Source organism: Eriocheir sinensis, chromosome 47 (assembly GCF_024679095.1).
Source record: "Eriocheir sinensis breed Jianghai 21 chromosome 47, ASM2467909v1, whole genome shotgun sequence".
NCBI classification, from domain to species: domain Eukaryota; kingdom Metazoa; phylum Arthropoda; class Malacostraca; order Decapoda; family Varunidae; genus Eriocheir; species Eriocheir sinensis.
In genome coordinates, this window is record NC_066555.1 from 6,362,864 (window position 1) to 6,378,598 (window position 15,735).

The window sequence follows — 15,735 nt, forward strand, 5'->3', positions numbered from 1 at the left end:
TGCCTTGTATGCTGTCCCGGTAATGGGTTCTTTCCCACCACGGCCTCAAGGGTCAAATAGACGGAGATTAGCACCAAGGCACCGCACGGCTCAGCGCAAGCCCATGAATTTACTTTTACTTCTTTTCAGGAGACACAAATTTTTTCCGGCACTCTTGAAAAGTAACTAAACTTATTTCGACACCATCCCCCTTGACCCTGCTGACGTTGTTTGCTAGTGTCGGTAACGGCCGTGGTCGAGCATCTGTGCGTACCTGTTCCCTGGCAGGTGAACACGAGCTGCATAGTGAGAGGAAGCTAAATAAACTACTACTATGTAACCTGGAAAACAAAGCAAACTCGTGCTTGTGAGGCGAGGACGCTAATCATAGTGGCTCCAGGCTGTGTGTGTGTGTGTGTGTGTGTGTGTGTGTGTGTGTGTGTGTGTGTGTAAATCTAATTCCACGACCCTCATAATATCTTACACAAACACACTCACACACCCAGTAAAAGCTAATTGAAAATACGTCTTTCTTCCAAAGCCACACACACACACACACACACACACACACACACACACACACAAGCGGCTGCCAAGTAATTAGCAGGCGGAAGTAAGTGGCAGAGCCGTGATTCCATTTTCCAGGCCCGCCAAAGGCTAACTATACTCTGCCAATCGCCGCCATTCCACGCGGGGCCCCGGAACGCTGCACCGATGGCCTTGCACGACTCTCAACGGGATTAACTTAAGAACTCTACCACGTTGTTTGGGAGGCAACTGAACACCATGACCCTTTAAGTGAGGAATAGAAGGGTCGTATTATGAGACATTTCGCCGCCCAAGAACACATATTTGACAAGGCTTTCGTAGGAGTTGTGGGCATTTCCAGGGGTAGTTTTATGACCCTGGTGGTAGTGTGACCCTTCTTCTGTACCGTGAACCTAAAGAAACACTCATTAGAACCCGATTGATCCCCTCTTTGACCTTTAGAAATAGTTGATGTGTCTTGTCATACCAGCCCAAATGCCGTGGGTTTTGAAGCACACACACACAGACACACACACACACACACATACACAAGTACACATAGGTCGGTATCATAAGACACTTTGGCTTCCCACATCAGCTATTTCTAAAGGTCAAAGAGGGGGTCAGTCGGGTTCTAATGAGTGTTTCTTTAGGTTCACGGTACAGAGAAGGGGTCAAGCTACCATTAGGGTCATAAAACTACAACTGGAAATGCCCACAACTCCTACGAAAGCCTTGTTAAATATGTGTTCTTGGGCGACGGAATATTTTATAATACGACCCTGGTACTCATCCACACACACGTACGGGGGCTTCGTGGTGCAGTGGTTAGCACACTCGGCTCACAATCGAGAGACCCCGGGTTCGATTCCCGGGCGGAGTGGAAAAATTTGGGCGGCTTTTCCGATACCCTACGCCCCTGTCCACCAAGCAGTGAATGGGTACCAGGTATTAATCGGGGGTTGTGTCCCGTCTCCTGGGGTCTGTTCCCTTCTCCTATATTTCCTTCCCCCTCCTGTCTCTCTCCGGCATATGACCACGGATGTTGCGCCAACTAAACGAAACTTTTTCCACACACACGTACACACATACCTCCAATCCCCCCGCCCCCTCACCGACACACACACACAGTAACGATATTCCAGCCGGTCGCGCAGCACCTAAAGCAAACAAAAGGGAAACTTTAGAACGACAGAGATACAAAGCGAACAAAAGAGCACTCGGGTTGACACGGAACAAAAGCCACTCGAGGAAAACAATAACAACATCCAGCTAAGCGAGTCTTCCAGCCCTGAGTACTTCCAGGCCGGGATCACATCGGAAGCGCCTCGCCCATGCACCCTTTATGCCTGCCTCGCCCCTTCCCCGGAGAGCCTGAAAGAGTGAGCCATTACACACCCCTATGCCCGGAGATCATGTGGGCCCGTATCAGCGTTGGCAAAGTATCGCACCCAGCGCATGGCATTTTCGTATTTTCTGCCCAATAAATATACCAGAAAAAACGAAAACGATCAATATTTAACAGTTTTAACGATAACTTTAAATTTCTGTCGTTATTTGTGTGGTTACGACAGTCTTGGGCCCTAAAAATTACAAATGCAGTGCTCAGAGTACGACAGTTTGGCAACGCTGGCTCGTATTTGGCAACGCTGGCCCGTATTTGGCAACGCTGGCCCGTATTTGGCAACGCTGGCCCGTATTTGGCAACGCTGGCCCGTATTTGGCAACGCTGGCCCGTATTTGGCAACGCTGGCCCGTATTGGCAACGCTGGCCCGTATTTTGCAACGCTGGCCCGTATTCTCAAACGCTATCGGCTCACAACACTTATTTCCAAAGGCCATAAAGGAGCTTAGTCGGGTTGTCACGAGTGTTTCTCACATACTTGTTGGAGAAGCCTTGTCACACCATCCCTAGGGTCATGAAACTACCCACCATGGAAAGACTAACAACCTCTACGAAAGCCTCAAATGTCTGGGTGTGTGAGCCTGGAAATATGTGAGAAAATGGGATCTGGCCCGCGTGTTCCTCCCCCTCCTGACATTATCCCATGCAATCGCCCGCACACCCACTGAAGGTATATTCCTGAAAGAAAGAAAATTGCATGAAAAAAAAATAGATACCACTCACGACGCACCACCTTTTATTATTTTATTATATGGAAGGAGAAAAATAAGTTAATCTCTTGTATTTGCAGTGCATTTCGAAAGTCATCTTGGTATAACATGCGCACACCAGGAGCTCCGATGCAGGGAGGTTGCGTAGATGTGTTGGCTGCGCCTCGCTTCTCAGAACACAAAGACTAGTATATTTTTTTTACAGCAAAGGAGACAGCACAAGGGCACAAAAAAAGGAAACAATAAAAAAAGCCCGCTACTCGCTGCTCCTGTAAAGAATCCGAAGAGGTGGCCGAAAGAGCATCAATTCCGTGAGAAGAGGTGTCCTCAAATCTACACAGAGGCTCTCGCAATGAATAGGACTTGATTCAATTAATGACCACAAATCAAATCAATCCTCGCCAAACGACGGTGTTCACTCGCGCTAAGAAGTAGGCGGCACTTATCCAAGAATGGAATTACACAAATGTACACATCATATGCTCCAACCAGTATGAGCTGGGTGGTCTGGCCTCACACTCCAGCACACATACACACACTCAGCCTACAAGGATAAAGGACTGTGGACGATTCTAGGTTGAAACAAATATCTATTATTTAGTCACTGCTAAGTAAAATAATGTTACTTACAGGTGACTCTCGCTTAATTTTTCAATAATAATATCTGGTTTCCACAAAAGATTGTATCTCAGAAGCACTAAAATATCTTAGCCAATTTTGCACACCGCTTTGAGTACTGTGCAAAGGAAAATAATTAATTGCTTCCGCAGTCCGGCTCTTTAAAGGTTTCAATAAGCAGGGAGTGAGGAGACGAGCAAATATGCGCAGGGAATGCGTTGCCTCCGACAAAGCATTCCTTTTCATATAAGTATTCTTCCTGAAAAAAGCAATAAAGATCATTGCGTCGCACACATCACTGACCGCCTCGGTGCAGGCCTGGAATAACATCAGGTAATACTGGACCATGATGTCAAGATGTGCAATACACAGTGAATAGTTTTGATTGTTTCACACTTTGCATTCTTTAACAACTTTTCCTTTGTTCCTATAAACTCGAGGAATCTAGTAACTTTAACATTAATCGCGTATCCTTTTCGTCGATGTTTTCACAAAATTCCACACCATCTTCTTGTAGACTACGTTTGTTAAGTACCGAGATTACATTCTTGCACCGTCAAAATACTGTACACCGATGTCTTGGCCGCCAACACCGGTGTCTCTGTTGTCCAAGAAGACGCTGCACCGCGGAGCGACGTTTTTTATTGCTGCTCATTTGAGGCCGAGCCATTAAAGACTGCGTTCTAATTTCTGTGGCATAAATTATTGTCTATTTATTAACTTATTTTAATTGTATTTTGTATTTTTGTTTTTAATGTAGTATTTAATATTAATATACATATTTATTTCACTAGGCCTTTGCGCCGTTGGCCGACCTGAAGGTCTAGCAAAAGTTGACCCCTGACCGTTGGCGGCGCCGGAGTATATTTATAGTGATGCCGTTAACATAAAATCACTGGGCTTGAAAATCAATCGGTGCTGAAGAGTTTCTCATATTCACACTCAGGCACACAAGGCGTCGATGTAGTGTGCGGAATATAGACTGATATTTTCACACTGGCGTGATCTTGATGAGAATAAAACCCACTCTCGCAGACGAAATATCTACATTTACCAAACAGTTTCGGTGCACGGGGACTGCCACCATCTTCTTACCACAGCAGATGGTGGCAGTGTCCACCGAAGCTGTTTGGTAAATATAAACATCTTTCGTCTGCAAGAGTGGACGGAATATAAGTTACTTAAAAGTACAAATTGTTGTTTTCTTACAGCAAGGGAGGCAGCTCAGGCCAAAAACGAAAAAGAGCAACAAAAAAGTACGCTGGGCGCTGCTCCAGAGATATATATATTTTTTATGGCTGATTTCATGCTGCGAGTGTCGAATCGATGAATGTCTTTCAAACCTGTGAGTTATTTTTACCCCTAATTACGCTTTATGCTACCATTTCCCCTGCTGCTAACATTAAGCTAATGCTCCTCTAATAGCCGGGCTGTTTTGTGTCCAGCCGTAAAGACCTGGGTGACGGCAACCATCTGCTAATTGAGAGGAGTAAGGCTTTCCGCAAAAATATCATGTATTAATGTAAAGAAAATAACAGATTCATATAATTATTTTTCAATGGCGCTGGACTTTATTTTTATGATGTTAAATGCTTCCGTAACATTTTCAGCAGTTATTTATAAAAAAAAAATAGTTGGTACAGTTTTGTTTAACATTCTTACTTTTTTTCCTGTAAAGCGACGTATCCACTATCGTTTCTATTGCTCTCGCTTGTGTTATGTTCTGGTCAGCACTCCTCCTGGGGTCCAAACTGGCCTTGTCATTGCTGATGTCGTTATTGGCCATATCAACATAAGCCGGACTGTGGCTAAACACATGAATAAAGTGCTGAATAAAGCATATCATGGATGTCTTGCAAGTAATCTCGAAAACAGCAAGTTGTCGACGGGATATGAATCCGACACAAGGAACACTTTATCCGTATGCCAGCCAGCGAGCCAGCGCCCCGGCAACACCGCCTCCCTTAGAGAACCCCAAGGTGCTTTTCCAACAGCTACTTAGAATTCACCTCCTGACACCGTGTCCGTACCTGCACGAGGCTGCATATGCGTGGCAAGGGTAAGACAGGGACGTAATCAAAGACAAACACTTTTTTATACAGTAAAGGAAGCAGCTCAAAGGCAAAAGAAAAATTAAGAGAGAAAAAGCCCGCTGATCACTGCCCCTATAAAAAAGAGTTTAGAAGAGTGGACGAAAGAGAGGTCAGTATCGTGTGGCGAGGGTCTCGATGCTCTCCTCCTGAAAGGCTTGACTTGCCGGAATTTGGATATTTAGACGATTTTTCTTGTCAATACCAGAATAATTATTGTGCTTCCCGGCTATGTCTCTTTTCACAAACCAATTAATTAACCCGGTAGCAGCGACGGGCCAAATTTGTGGCTTTACCGTGTACCAACGAGTCTGACGGTCCAAATTTTTGTGCCATGATATAAACCCCTCAAAACAGATGATGCATAAACTGATCACAAATGCGTTAATAGATATTATGAAATGGTTTGCGTGAGTGATGATTTTTTCTCATTTTTCTCGCTTAGAAGGACCTTAAGAAACTATCCCCGCAGCTACCGGGCTAAATATGGATGATGCCGTAAACAGCCAAGCATATAAAACTAACACCACGTTTCTTATCACTAATCCTGAAGAAAAAGTTAAAAGCAAAGCCATTTTACAACGACAAGACGAGCTTAGTGGGCACGATGTGGAAAATAAAGGTTTGTTATTTATATTTCTCCTAAATTTTCCTGTGTACGAATTCTTATGTGATATCAACCGCACATGTGAAAGCAATTCGTCACCCTCATAAAATAATCGCCTAAGTCATTTTTCAACGATTTCCAGGTTTTTGTTTACATCAATTTTTCAACATGTGACGCCCATTTTTGTATAGCTCCCTTCGTCATTCAGGGTTTGAGTGTTCTAGAATTGGCCTTTTCATTTCTGCCTAAATCTTCAGCCAAATGAGATAATGACAGTTCTTTTCTGATTTCCTGTAAAGTAGAAAATAATAACTTAGGCGCTTTGTTTACGAAGGTGACGAATTATCTTTTCGCAACCACTGTATAATTTCGCTTCGTGTTCCTATACACCTGTGCGTTCGTATCATGACGCACAACAAACACACTACAAACAACAAAGAAACTATTAATTAAAACTGTGAGGAAATCAGTTTAAAGAAAATGTTATCCCCATGACATTCTTTAACCCCTTGACTGCGGATTTCCCACCAGAAGACCTCACCAAGCTACAGGAATGGAGCAAAAAGTGGCTGCTACAATTCAGTGAAGAAAAATGTAAAGTCCTGCACCTTGGGAGGGGATATCCAGCACACCAATACCACATGGGAAGCACTCCACTATCCACCACAGAGGCAGAGAAAGACCTGGGACTGTATGTGTTACCAGGCTACCAGTGAAGGCGAAATCCGTGCCAATCCCAGCGGACGGGTTAGAGAGTAGTCAAATGGTCACGGAAAAACGGTGTATGTTATTGAAGCAGCAAATTGAAAGAATCTGATCAACTGAATAAACGCAAAGGTAGGATTCGCTTCATATATAACAAAATCAGCGTGCAAGCTTAGACGGGAAAGGCTATGGACGGTATCCTCAAACACTTCAACCTTCCATACCAACTATATCCAAAGGCCGAAAAGTAGATCAGTCGGGTTCTAATGAGTGTTTCTTTAGGTCCAGGTAACAGAGAAAGGGTTAAACTACCACCAGGGTCATCAAACTACCCCTGGAATGCCCAAAACTACTACGAAAGCCATGTTGAAAGTGTGGGCTTGGGCGATGATATGTTTAAGAATACGGCCCGATAGCTTGGATTTTTGGCCCACGTGACGCCCTCATACTGGCTCAAAGGGACACCACATAGCCTGCAGTCTTAAACGGTCGGCACCTCAGTTCGCCTGCCTGAAAAGCCTCTCGTAGAAGTTGCTGTTATTTCCCTGGACTGTTTTGTGATCCAGGTGATAGTTTTACCCTTGAACAAAAATATCACCCATGAAAACCCGGGTAATATTCTCTGTGGCCTTGGAAAGAAGTCGTAATGGAAGTCCGATACGTCCGATAACCCGGTAGCAGCGAGGGGCCAAATTTGTGGCTTTACCGTGTAGCAGCGACGGGCCAAATTTGTGCTATGATATGAACCCCCCAAAATAGATGATACATAATCTGATCACAAATGCTTTGATATATATATTATGAAATGGCTTGTGTGAGGGGTGATTTTTAGTCATTTTTCTCGCTTAGAGGGACCATTAAGAAACATGATCCCCGCTGCTTGCTACCGTGTTAAGAATGGGACTAATATATTTTCAAGACACTGTGTGCTCGCCTATAAATATTTTAACGGATAAAGACTAGTAACTATTTTGCCGCTTTTCCTATTCCTTCTGCCGAGTGAGTAATACATTTGTGTAACATTTTATTTTTATCATCTCTTCGTTTACATTTAACAAAAGAATATCTCACTCCGGCGTCACGTGTCATGTTTGAGCCTGACGCGTACTGGTTCGGTGCTCGCCAGGCCGAACACGACGCCTGGAGTGGGATATTCTTTTGTTACATGCAAATGAATAGATTAAACTCGATGGTCAGAAGTGTCAGTCAGGAAAGCGTGGCCTCACGGCAAACTGATTATAGAGGGATTTACACGTTTTTTTTTTTTTTTAAGCGTTCAACATGCTCCTGACATAACAGTCCCTAGTTGATCAGAATACAGCAGAATATGCGTATCAGTCAATCAAAGGAAATAAAACAGAACAAAATATTACCAAACCTGAGTGAACAATATGAATCCCCTTCTGTGTTACTGACTGAAACATTCCTGCGAGTTTTGTCGAGTATTATGAACAAACGGGAGGCACACGTTTAATTAGCCGGTGAAAAGCATCATGAGGTTTTGCACCGATATATCTTTATAAAGAATACATAGCCTACTAATGTTTCATGGAGTCCCCGTCCCTTCCCCAGCGTCCACTTCTTCAAAGAGCACGTCGGTGAGCATCTTCCGGGTGAGCGCCACCTCCAGCCCCGCCCACCACTCCAGCGAGGTCTTCCTCTCCCTCCACTCCCTGCCCACGCCGTCTCCCGCAGAGGGTCAGGTAGGTCTCTTTTCCTTATTGTTTGTAACCTGTGAGCATCGTTGCCAGATTGTCGTACTCCGAGCATAGTATTTACCGGTTTCTGACGCCTAACTATTGCCAAGAAACATCAGAATCTAACTCTTTTAACGATAACTATAAATGAGTTTCGTTATTGGAGCCCAGAAGAGAGTTTATGGGTAGGAAGTCGGGAAATATAATCGGGTGAGTACGACAATCTGGCAACGTTGCCTGTGAGTAGATGAGACCGGGGCTAAGTGCATACAGGGGTAGGTTGATGCGCTGTATTTTTTTTCACTCTGCAAAAAATGGATGGCGCCAAGCTTCTCGGTGTGGGCATGCATCACCATCGGCTACATTGTGCATACGTGCAGGTCACCTCGGATAAGCCTCTGCAAACTGGTGCAAGAAAACCGATTTTGGACCCTCTAGCAATTATTCTCGCCTTCAAGAAAATGTTCATACACCTTGCAGGAAGCATAACACAATAAAACTTACTTGGTCCTTTGAAATGGCTGTCCTCGGACTTGATTTAACTGTGGGCTTTGTTTTTCGATAATTTGATTCCGTAACCCAATTTGCGTCGAAAAGTAAAAAAAAAGTCAGATCGGTGCTAGTTGATACAAGGTGTATAATGCAAGGAGTGGTCCCGTGAGGAATGCACCAATGGGGATGACTGTTGTGTCTGCCGCCTCTGTGATTCTAATGCTGAATAAAAAAGGAGGAAGGAAGAGCACATGTTGCAGATCATTATTAATCTTCAGCAAGTTTTGTTGTTTATAAGTTTTCCCGTTATCACGTGAGCGGAAATTATGTTTCTTTTCTTAAAGATTTACTGTATTACCTAAACTGAGTTGCTGACTGGAGTTTCTAATATAGCTTTTTTAATTTCATATCTGTAACAACTTACCCCGTGGTCTGTAACAACATGCCCCGCGTATGGGGCAAGTTGCATAATGCAAAAATTGTAATAACTAGCCCCGGTCTCCCATACTACGCGTAACAATGTCAACCCCAACACGTACTGACACAATACATTAAAATAAAGTTATCTCATGCATCACCTAAGCTTCTAACTAACATGTAACCAGTACGCATTGTTCACCACCGTAACCAACACCCTCCGCAGGATGAGGCAGCGATCATAGAGGCTCCGACGCCAGAAACGGACAAACTCGCCGCCAGAGCGTTATCTTCGCCTTCGTTACCATCCCTGGAGGTGGGGGAGAGCAACACTCTCTTCACAAGGGAGCCCGACGTGTGTTCCCTGAGCTCCAGTGTGTACGACAACGTGCTGTGTCTTGAAGAGCTCCAGGGGAGGACCCTTGAGGCCCACAAGAAAGTGAACATAAATTCTCATCAAAGGGATGGCGCACCGGAGCCCATCCTTCCCCAAGGCCTCCGTCCACAGGTGGCTGAAGGGCACGCAGACCAGGCGCCGCAGCTGGTCCAGGACGCCCTACAGTCCCTCCCTCGCAACCCAGGCCTCCAACAGGACCAGTATCCACAGCAGGAACAAGATTTGTACCCAGTCTTCCAATCCCAGAACACGACTCCTCCAAAGCCTTTCAAAATCCACCCCTACTCCCCGCTACACCAGCACAGTTCTCAGCAGAGTCCGGTCCAGCACGATGCTTACTACCAGCTGCAGCCACAGCATACATTCCAGACCCTGCCACAGGAACAGTACACCCAGGCAGGCCAGCCAGAGCCGTGCCAGCCGCCCCATCAGCCAGCAGGGCAACGTGATGTCGACTCATCCATACAACAACTCACCTTTCCGTCGTCTTCACATCAACAGTCGTGCTTCAGTCTCCCGCTCCTTATAGAGACCCCGCAGCAGCAGCCTCTGCAAGACGACGACATAAATAATCAAGATAGCCTCGGTGAGCGTCAGCCACCCTTACAGGCCGCCTCCCTGAACACCTCTTACACTGTCATCAACCCGGACACTCTAAGCCACACCTCCCACATGAGTCTCCTCGATGCAGGTGAGAGACCGCAGCTGTTTGACACACATGACTAAAGAACATCTCTTGTACACTTGACTGAGATTTTAAATGGCAAAGGGTAATCGAGTGGAAGATATTTTAAGCGACCAGTTTTCTCCCTCGCTACAGGAAAAAGCCCCGACGCCCAGTCACTTACGGAGCCTCAAGAAATGGCCCTCGAGGTTCATCCTCACTCCGTGACACAAAGCCTCTTACCCAGAGATCCTCCTCCACACTCATCTTTACTTCAAGGAGACCCTTACCAGCCCTCCCAAGGCCTGGACTCGTGCCACCCCCTCCAAGGCAGCCCATACCTACCTCCCGGATATCAGCACCCCTGCCACCCTTCCCACACCCAAGACCCGCCCCCCCTTCCTCACAGTTGTTACTCCCTCAGCGGCGCCTCAGTGGACCAAGCCCCCAGTGACCCCCCACCACAACTCGGACTCTCCTCGGAGGTTATTCACGACTTTCAGAACGAACCCCTCGCCGCCGCTCTCCTCGCCCCTGGCCCCACGTACCCTCACAGTGATCAGCACAGCGACTCCCTCACAAACACCCCACATGAAGCCACACACACCCTCCCTAATCACAGCCTCCTCACCAGCGACCCGTTTCTTGGGTCCGCCAGCCGCCCCAGCCGTAACCTCCCGCGTGACCCAGATCCTCAAAGCGGCGCCATCGAGGAGCTCCATTACCCTCCCTCTCATCACCCTCATTACCGCCTCCAAACTCAAGGCGAGAGCCAGACAAGCTTGCTCCTTGATTTTGCCTCTCAGAACACTCATCAAGACGTTTGCAAAGACGACAACGCCCTAATGACGACCCTCGACGGCCATCAAGCACCCAACGACCATCCCGAAGTCGCCGCCGAGCTCTATAAGATGTCTGATAGAGCCCCGACTTCAGAGAGCACGTGACTCGCTTCCCATCCAAGTGTATGTGTTCTGTAGTTCTTGATACTGTTCCTCCTTTCTCCTAATTACTGTGCTCCTCCTCCTCCTCCTCCTCCTCCTAGTTCTCCTGCTTCTCTTTCTCCTTCCCGTCTTCCTCCTCCTCCTTCTCCTCTTTTCCGTCTCTCTCTTCTTTCCAACTTCTGCTACTTTATTTAGTCTTCCTTCATTTACTTATTGTTATTAAGTATCATTATTTTTATTTTCTTCTTGTACTTCTCTTCCCTGTTTCTCCTTCTCTTTTTCCTTCTCCTCCTTCTCCTTCTCAGCCTCCTTCTCTTCGTCTTTGTCGTCAGCATTCTCCTCCCCCTCCTCTTCCTCCTCCTAATTATCTTCTTCCTCCTCCTCCTCTTCCTTCCTCTTCTCCGTCTTTGCATAGCCGGACGAGGACCAGAAGGCAAGGTCACCAGCCATAGCAAAAGCCAAATCGACCCTACACACACACACACACACACACACACACACACACACACACACACACCACTACTAACATTATGACGACCCCCAGGACTCGAGGACCTCTGAATACGACCCATAACGACGCGGGTGAACGTTGGTAGCTCTCTTAAGCACGAAAATAAGTGAATTCGGCGCGACTTAATATCCGGTCTAACTACCCCCGCGTGCCGCCGCCGAAACGTACCACCGCTATTATTGTGCCGAACGTGAAATACCTCGCGGCCCGGTTTCGTTCGCCTTCACACAGAATTTTCCAAAGAGCATGCAAAGACAGCACCTCAAAGATCAGGGACAACTATAAGGTCGGCACTGTCAAACGCTTCTTTCCCTTACGTCAACTAGTCTTTTCATAAGTTCATGCTACAGAAGAATGGTCAGACTACCAGAAGGGTCATAAAGCTACCCAGGGAAATGCTCAAAGCTCCTACGAAAGCCTTGTCAAATACTGTCACTGCGCGTTGAAAGGTTTAAGAATGTAGCCTCGAGTTCTCGTCTTTTTAATTAAGGGAGCAGAGCGCAACCCATATCGATACGTGCAGGAGATATAAACCCAGGCGCACAAAATATAATAAATGGTCCAAACAAAAAGGTCGCCGTTAACAATGCAAAGGCGGTGGCGAGGGCCGACACGTGGCTGACTCACAAAACTGTCCCCTGCGTGTGTCATTCGCTTATTTAGCCGGGAAACGGTTTTGTGTTTTCCTTGGCTTCCCGCGTGAAAGGTTGTCAGGGAGCAGAACTAAATGTGTAACCCGTTTATGAACTGCCAATATCTGTTGTCGTTTGAGTCTGTAATTATTGTTGATGACGCGTTATTCTTGATGTGATTGATATTGTTGTTGTTGTTGTTGTTGTTGTTGTTGTTGTTGTTGTTGTTGTTGTTGTTGTTGTTGTTGTTCCAATATTAACGGCAAGAGTCCAGGACAACTGTATGACGCGCCCGTACTCCTGCTGTGTCCCCCACCAAGCATGCGAGAGGCTGCGGCTACTGCTCCTCCCGCGCCAGCTTGATAGTGTACTTAAGCCTGGCAAGCGTCTCTAAAGGCGGCACAAGCAGCAGCAACAACAACAACAACAACAATAACAACAACAACAACGACAACAGCAGCAGCATCAACAACAACAGCAACAATAATAATAATAATAATAATAATAATAATAATAATAATAATAACAAACGCAATAACAGCATAAATAACAGCTGTGGCAGTAGCAGCATCAGCCTCAGCGTCCCCCTCAGCATCATTATGAGCCGCAGCAGTGTCTGGCCCAAGGCGCTGCCTGGACGGTGTGACGCAGAGACGCTCCGGGCATAAGGCTGCCCCGCCGGCACTGAGGAACAGTCAACAGCAAAAACAAAGATTAAAAACAACATCAGTGATAACGACAACCAAAACTACGTTAAACAATTATCATTATTATTATTATTATTATTATTATTATTATTATTATTATTATTATTATTATTATTATTATTATAGTATCAATAATAGTGACAATAACTATTACTATTATCTTTTATATTATTCATATGATAATAATTGTAAGTGACAACATACTGCTATAACACATCCTTAGTAATTTAATAACCTCTCTCTCTCCCCCCCCGGCGCGTTGTATAGGCTATTGAATCCCGTTATCGGCGCCAACACATGCTGCATTATGCTGCTGCCTGGGAGTTTCCGCTGCCCACACGATCTCTTGGGGCGCTTCTCCGATCACCTAGACCTCCCATAACACAACCACTACCACTACCACGACTACCACCACTACTACCACCACCACTACCACTTCCGCCGCCCGAGGGAATCAGGGAGCCCAACACCCGCCTTCCTGTACGTTAGCCCGTTATCCAGGTGTTCTAGCAAGGGGTGGACGATGGGAATGCTTACACCGATTCGAGAATGTCAGTGCACTTCAAAGATGGTGTTCGTTCTCCCTAGACTCCGTGCCTTGTTAGTCTGCCTCTCTGTCTATCTATCTATCGATCTATCTATCTATCTGTCTATCTATCTGTATGTTTGTAAGTTCATCTATTCTATCTGTTTAATTCTTTCCATGTTGCTTCATCTCGACCTTCAACCTTTTAATTTGCTTTGTTGTATCAGGAGCTGTGTGTGTGTGTGGGTGGGGGGGGGGGGGGTATGTGTGTGTGCGCGCGCTCGCCCTTACAATTTCAGAGGCGGCGTGCGTGGAAGTGGGACATAGCGGAGCATAAATGAAAGGGCGCATTCCAGGCCTCGTCATAAACCCACCTACTATAACAACATGCCTGTGAGACGTACCCGTGTACAGACCTACCTACGCCCTCCCTGTATATACATTCCTCCATTTTTATCATCGTCATTACTAAACTACCAAGGGGCGCACGGAGCATCATCCTACTGCTGCTAATACTACAACCTTCGTGTTCATCCACAAAATAAATATAAACTCAATAAAAGTCATGTATATTTTTAAGTGCGTTCGTTTCTTCAACCTTCCGTATCATTAGGAAGATAATTTTTTTATTTATATTTTTTACACTGACGCTGACACACACACAATGGAAAAAAAAAGAGGGGGAATGTTTCACGGGAGGAGGAAAGAGAGGTGAGTTTTCCATGCCAGACCATCAGGATGTGTATATTTAGTGCCAAGAGCCCCGCGGGAAACACGAGCGGTACGAGTTCCGGCTTTTCACACGAACCTTTGACCTCTCAGTCTCCCCAGGTCACGGCACAGGTGATATATACGCAGGTAAGGTCGCGGTGTCACTTCTCGCCTTCTCGCCAACGCCCGCGCCCTCCAGCTCTCAAGTAAGACGTGTGTGTGTGTGTGTGTGTGTGTGTGTGTGTGTGTAAAAAAGAAATATATGTGTACTTGTATTGCTGTGTGGTGTACTTTCCTGTTGCACTCTCGTTCTTGTTGTTCTTGTTATCGCTGCTGACGTTGGTGTTGTGGAAGATGATGATGATTAAGATGATGATGATGAAAATGATGGTGATGGTAATGATGATAAAATAGTTGTATAGCGGTTGGTTTTGTGTTATACCGTTATCTGCTATTGCTATTGTTGGGCTTCTTTTTGTAGTAGTAGTAGTAGTAGTAGTAGTAGTAGTAGTAGTAGTAGTAGTAGTAGTAATATAAGTAGTTGAAGTAGTAGTAGTAGTAGTAGTAGTAGTAGTAGTAGTAGTAGATGTGAGAATGGCAGCAGGGAACCTCCAAGTTTGTGCGGGGCAGCAGGCAGGAGGAGAAGCAGCAGTCCATGCCATGCGGGAGATATTCGACCACGTGGAGTGCGAAGCAGTGCTTCTTGTTGACGCCAAAAATGCCTTCAACACAATAAATAGAAAGACTATGATACATAACATTAAAACCAAGTGCCCTAGCTTAGCTATGTATGTCGAAAATACCTATACATACCCGACTGACTTATACATAAATAGCCACAGTGGAAAGGTGAAAGTGTTAAAATCATCTGAGGGGACAACACAAGGTGACCCAATAGCCATGGCTATGTACGCCCTGGGCCTATCAGTCCTCCAAAATGAAATCGCGTTCGCAGAAACACGGTGAAACAGGTGGCTTATGCGGATGACCTCTCAGGTGCTGGTAAAATCTCAGACTTAAAAGGGTGGTGGGACACTGTGAACACCGCCGGCCCTGAGATAGGATACATCCCTAACGCCACCAAGTCTGTCCTTATTGTCAAACCTGAACATTATGACCATGCCGCAGAAACTTTTAGAGGAAGTGGCGTCATCGTGACAAAGACGGACAACGACACTTAGGTGCAGTGATCGGGACAGAGGTATATAAGAAGGAGTACGTGGGAGACAAAGTAGCTGAATGGGTGAAGGAAATAGAAGCTTTGTCTGCCATTGCCAAGACTGAGCCACACGCTGCCTATTCAGCGTACACCCACGGCATCCAACATCGGTGGACGTTCCTGATGCGCACCATCCCCGGCATCAGTCCACCCTCCGACCATTGGAAAATGCCGTC

The 15,735-nt window shown here is 46.0% G+C and overlaps 1 protein-coding gene across 1 annotated transcript in view; it reads left to right on the forward strand.

Annotated features, from left to right (window-relative positions):
* LOC126981167 (uncharacterized) overlaps positions 1-10,385 on the forward strand; it is a 19,567-nt gene extending 9,182 nt beyond the window's left edge. Inside the window, exons 7-8 of the mRNA XM_050831884.1 lie at positions 8,215-8,345; positions 9,475-10,385. Of these exons, the coding sequence (XP_050687841.1) occupies positions 8,215-8,345; positions 9,475-10,371 (1,028 nt within the window). The 3' untranslated portion in view covers positions 10,372-10,385. The remainder of the gene's footprint in view (positions 1-8,214; positions 8,346-9,474) is intronic.
* Positions 10,386-15,735: the final 5,350 nt, after the last annotated feature.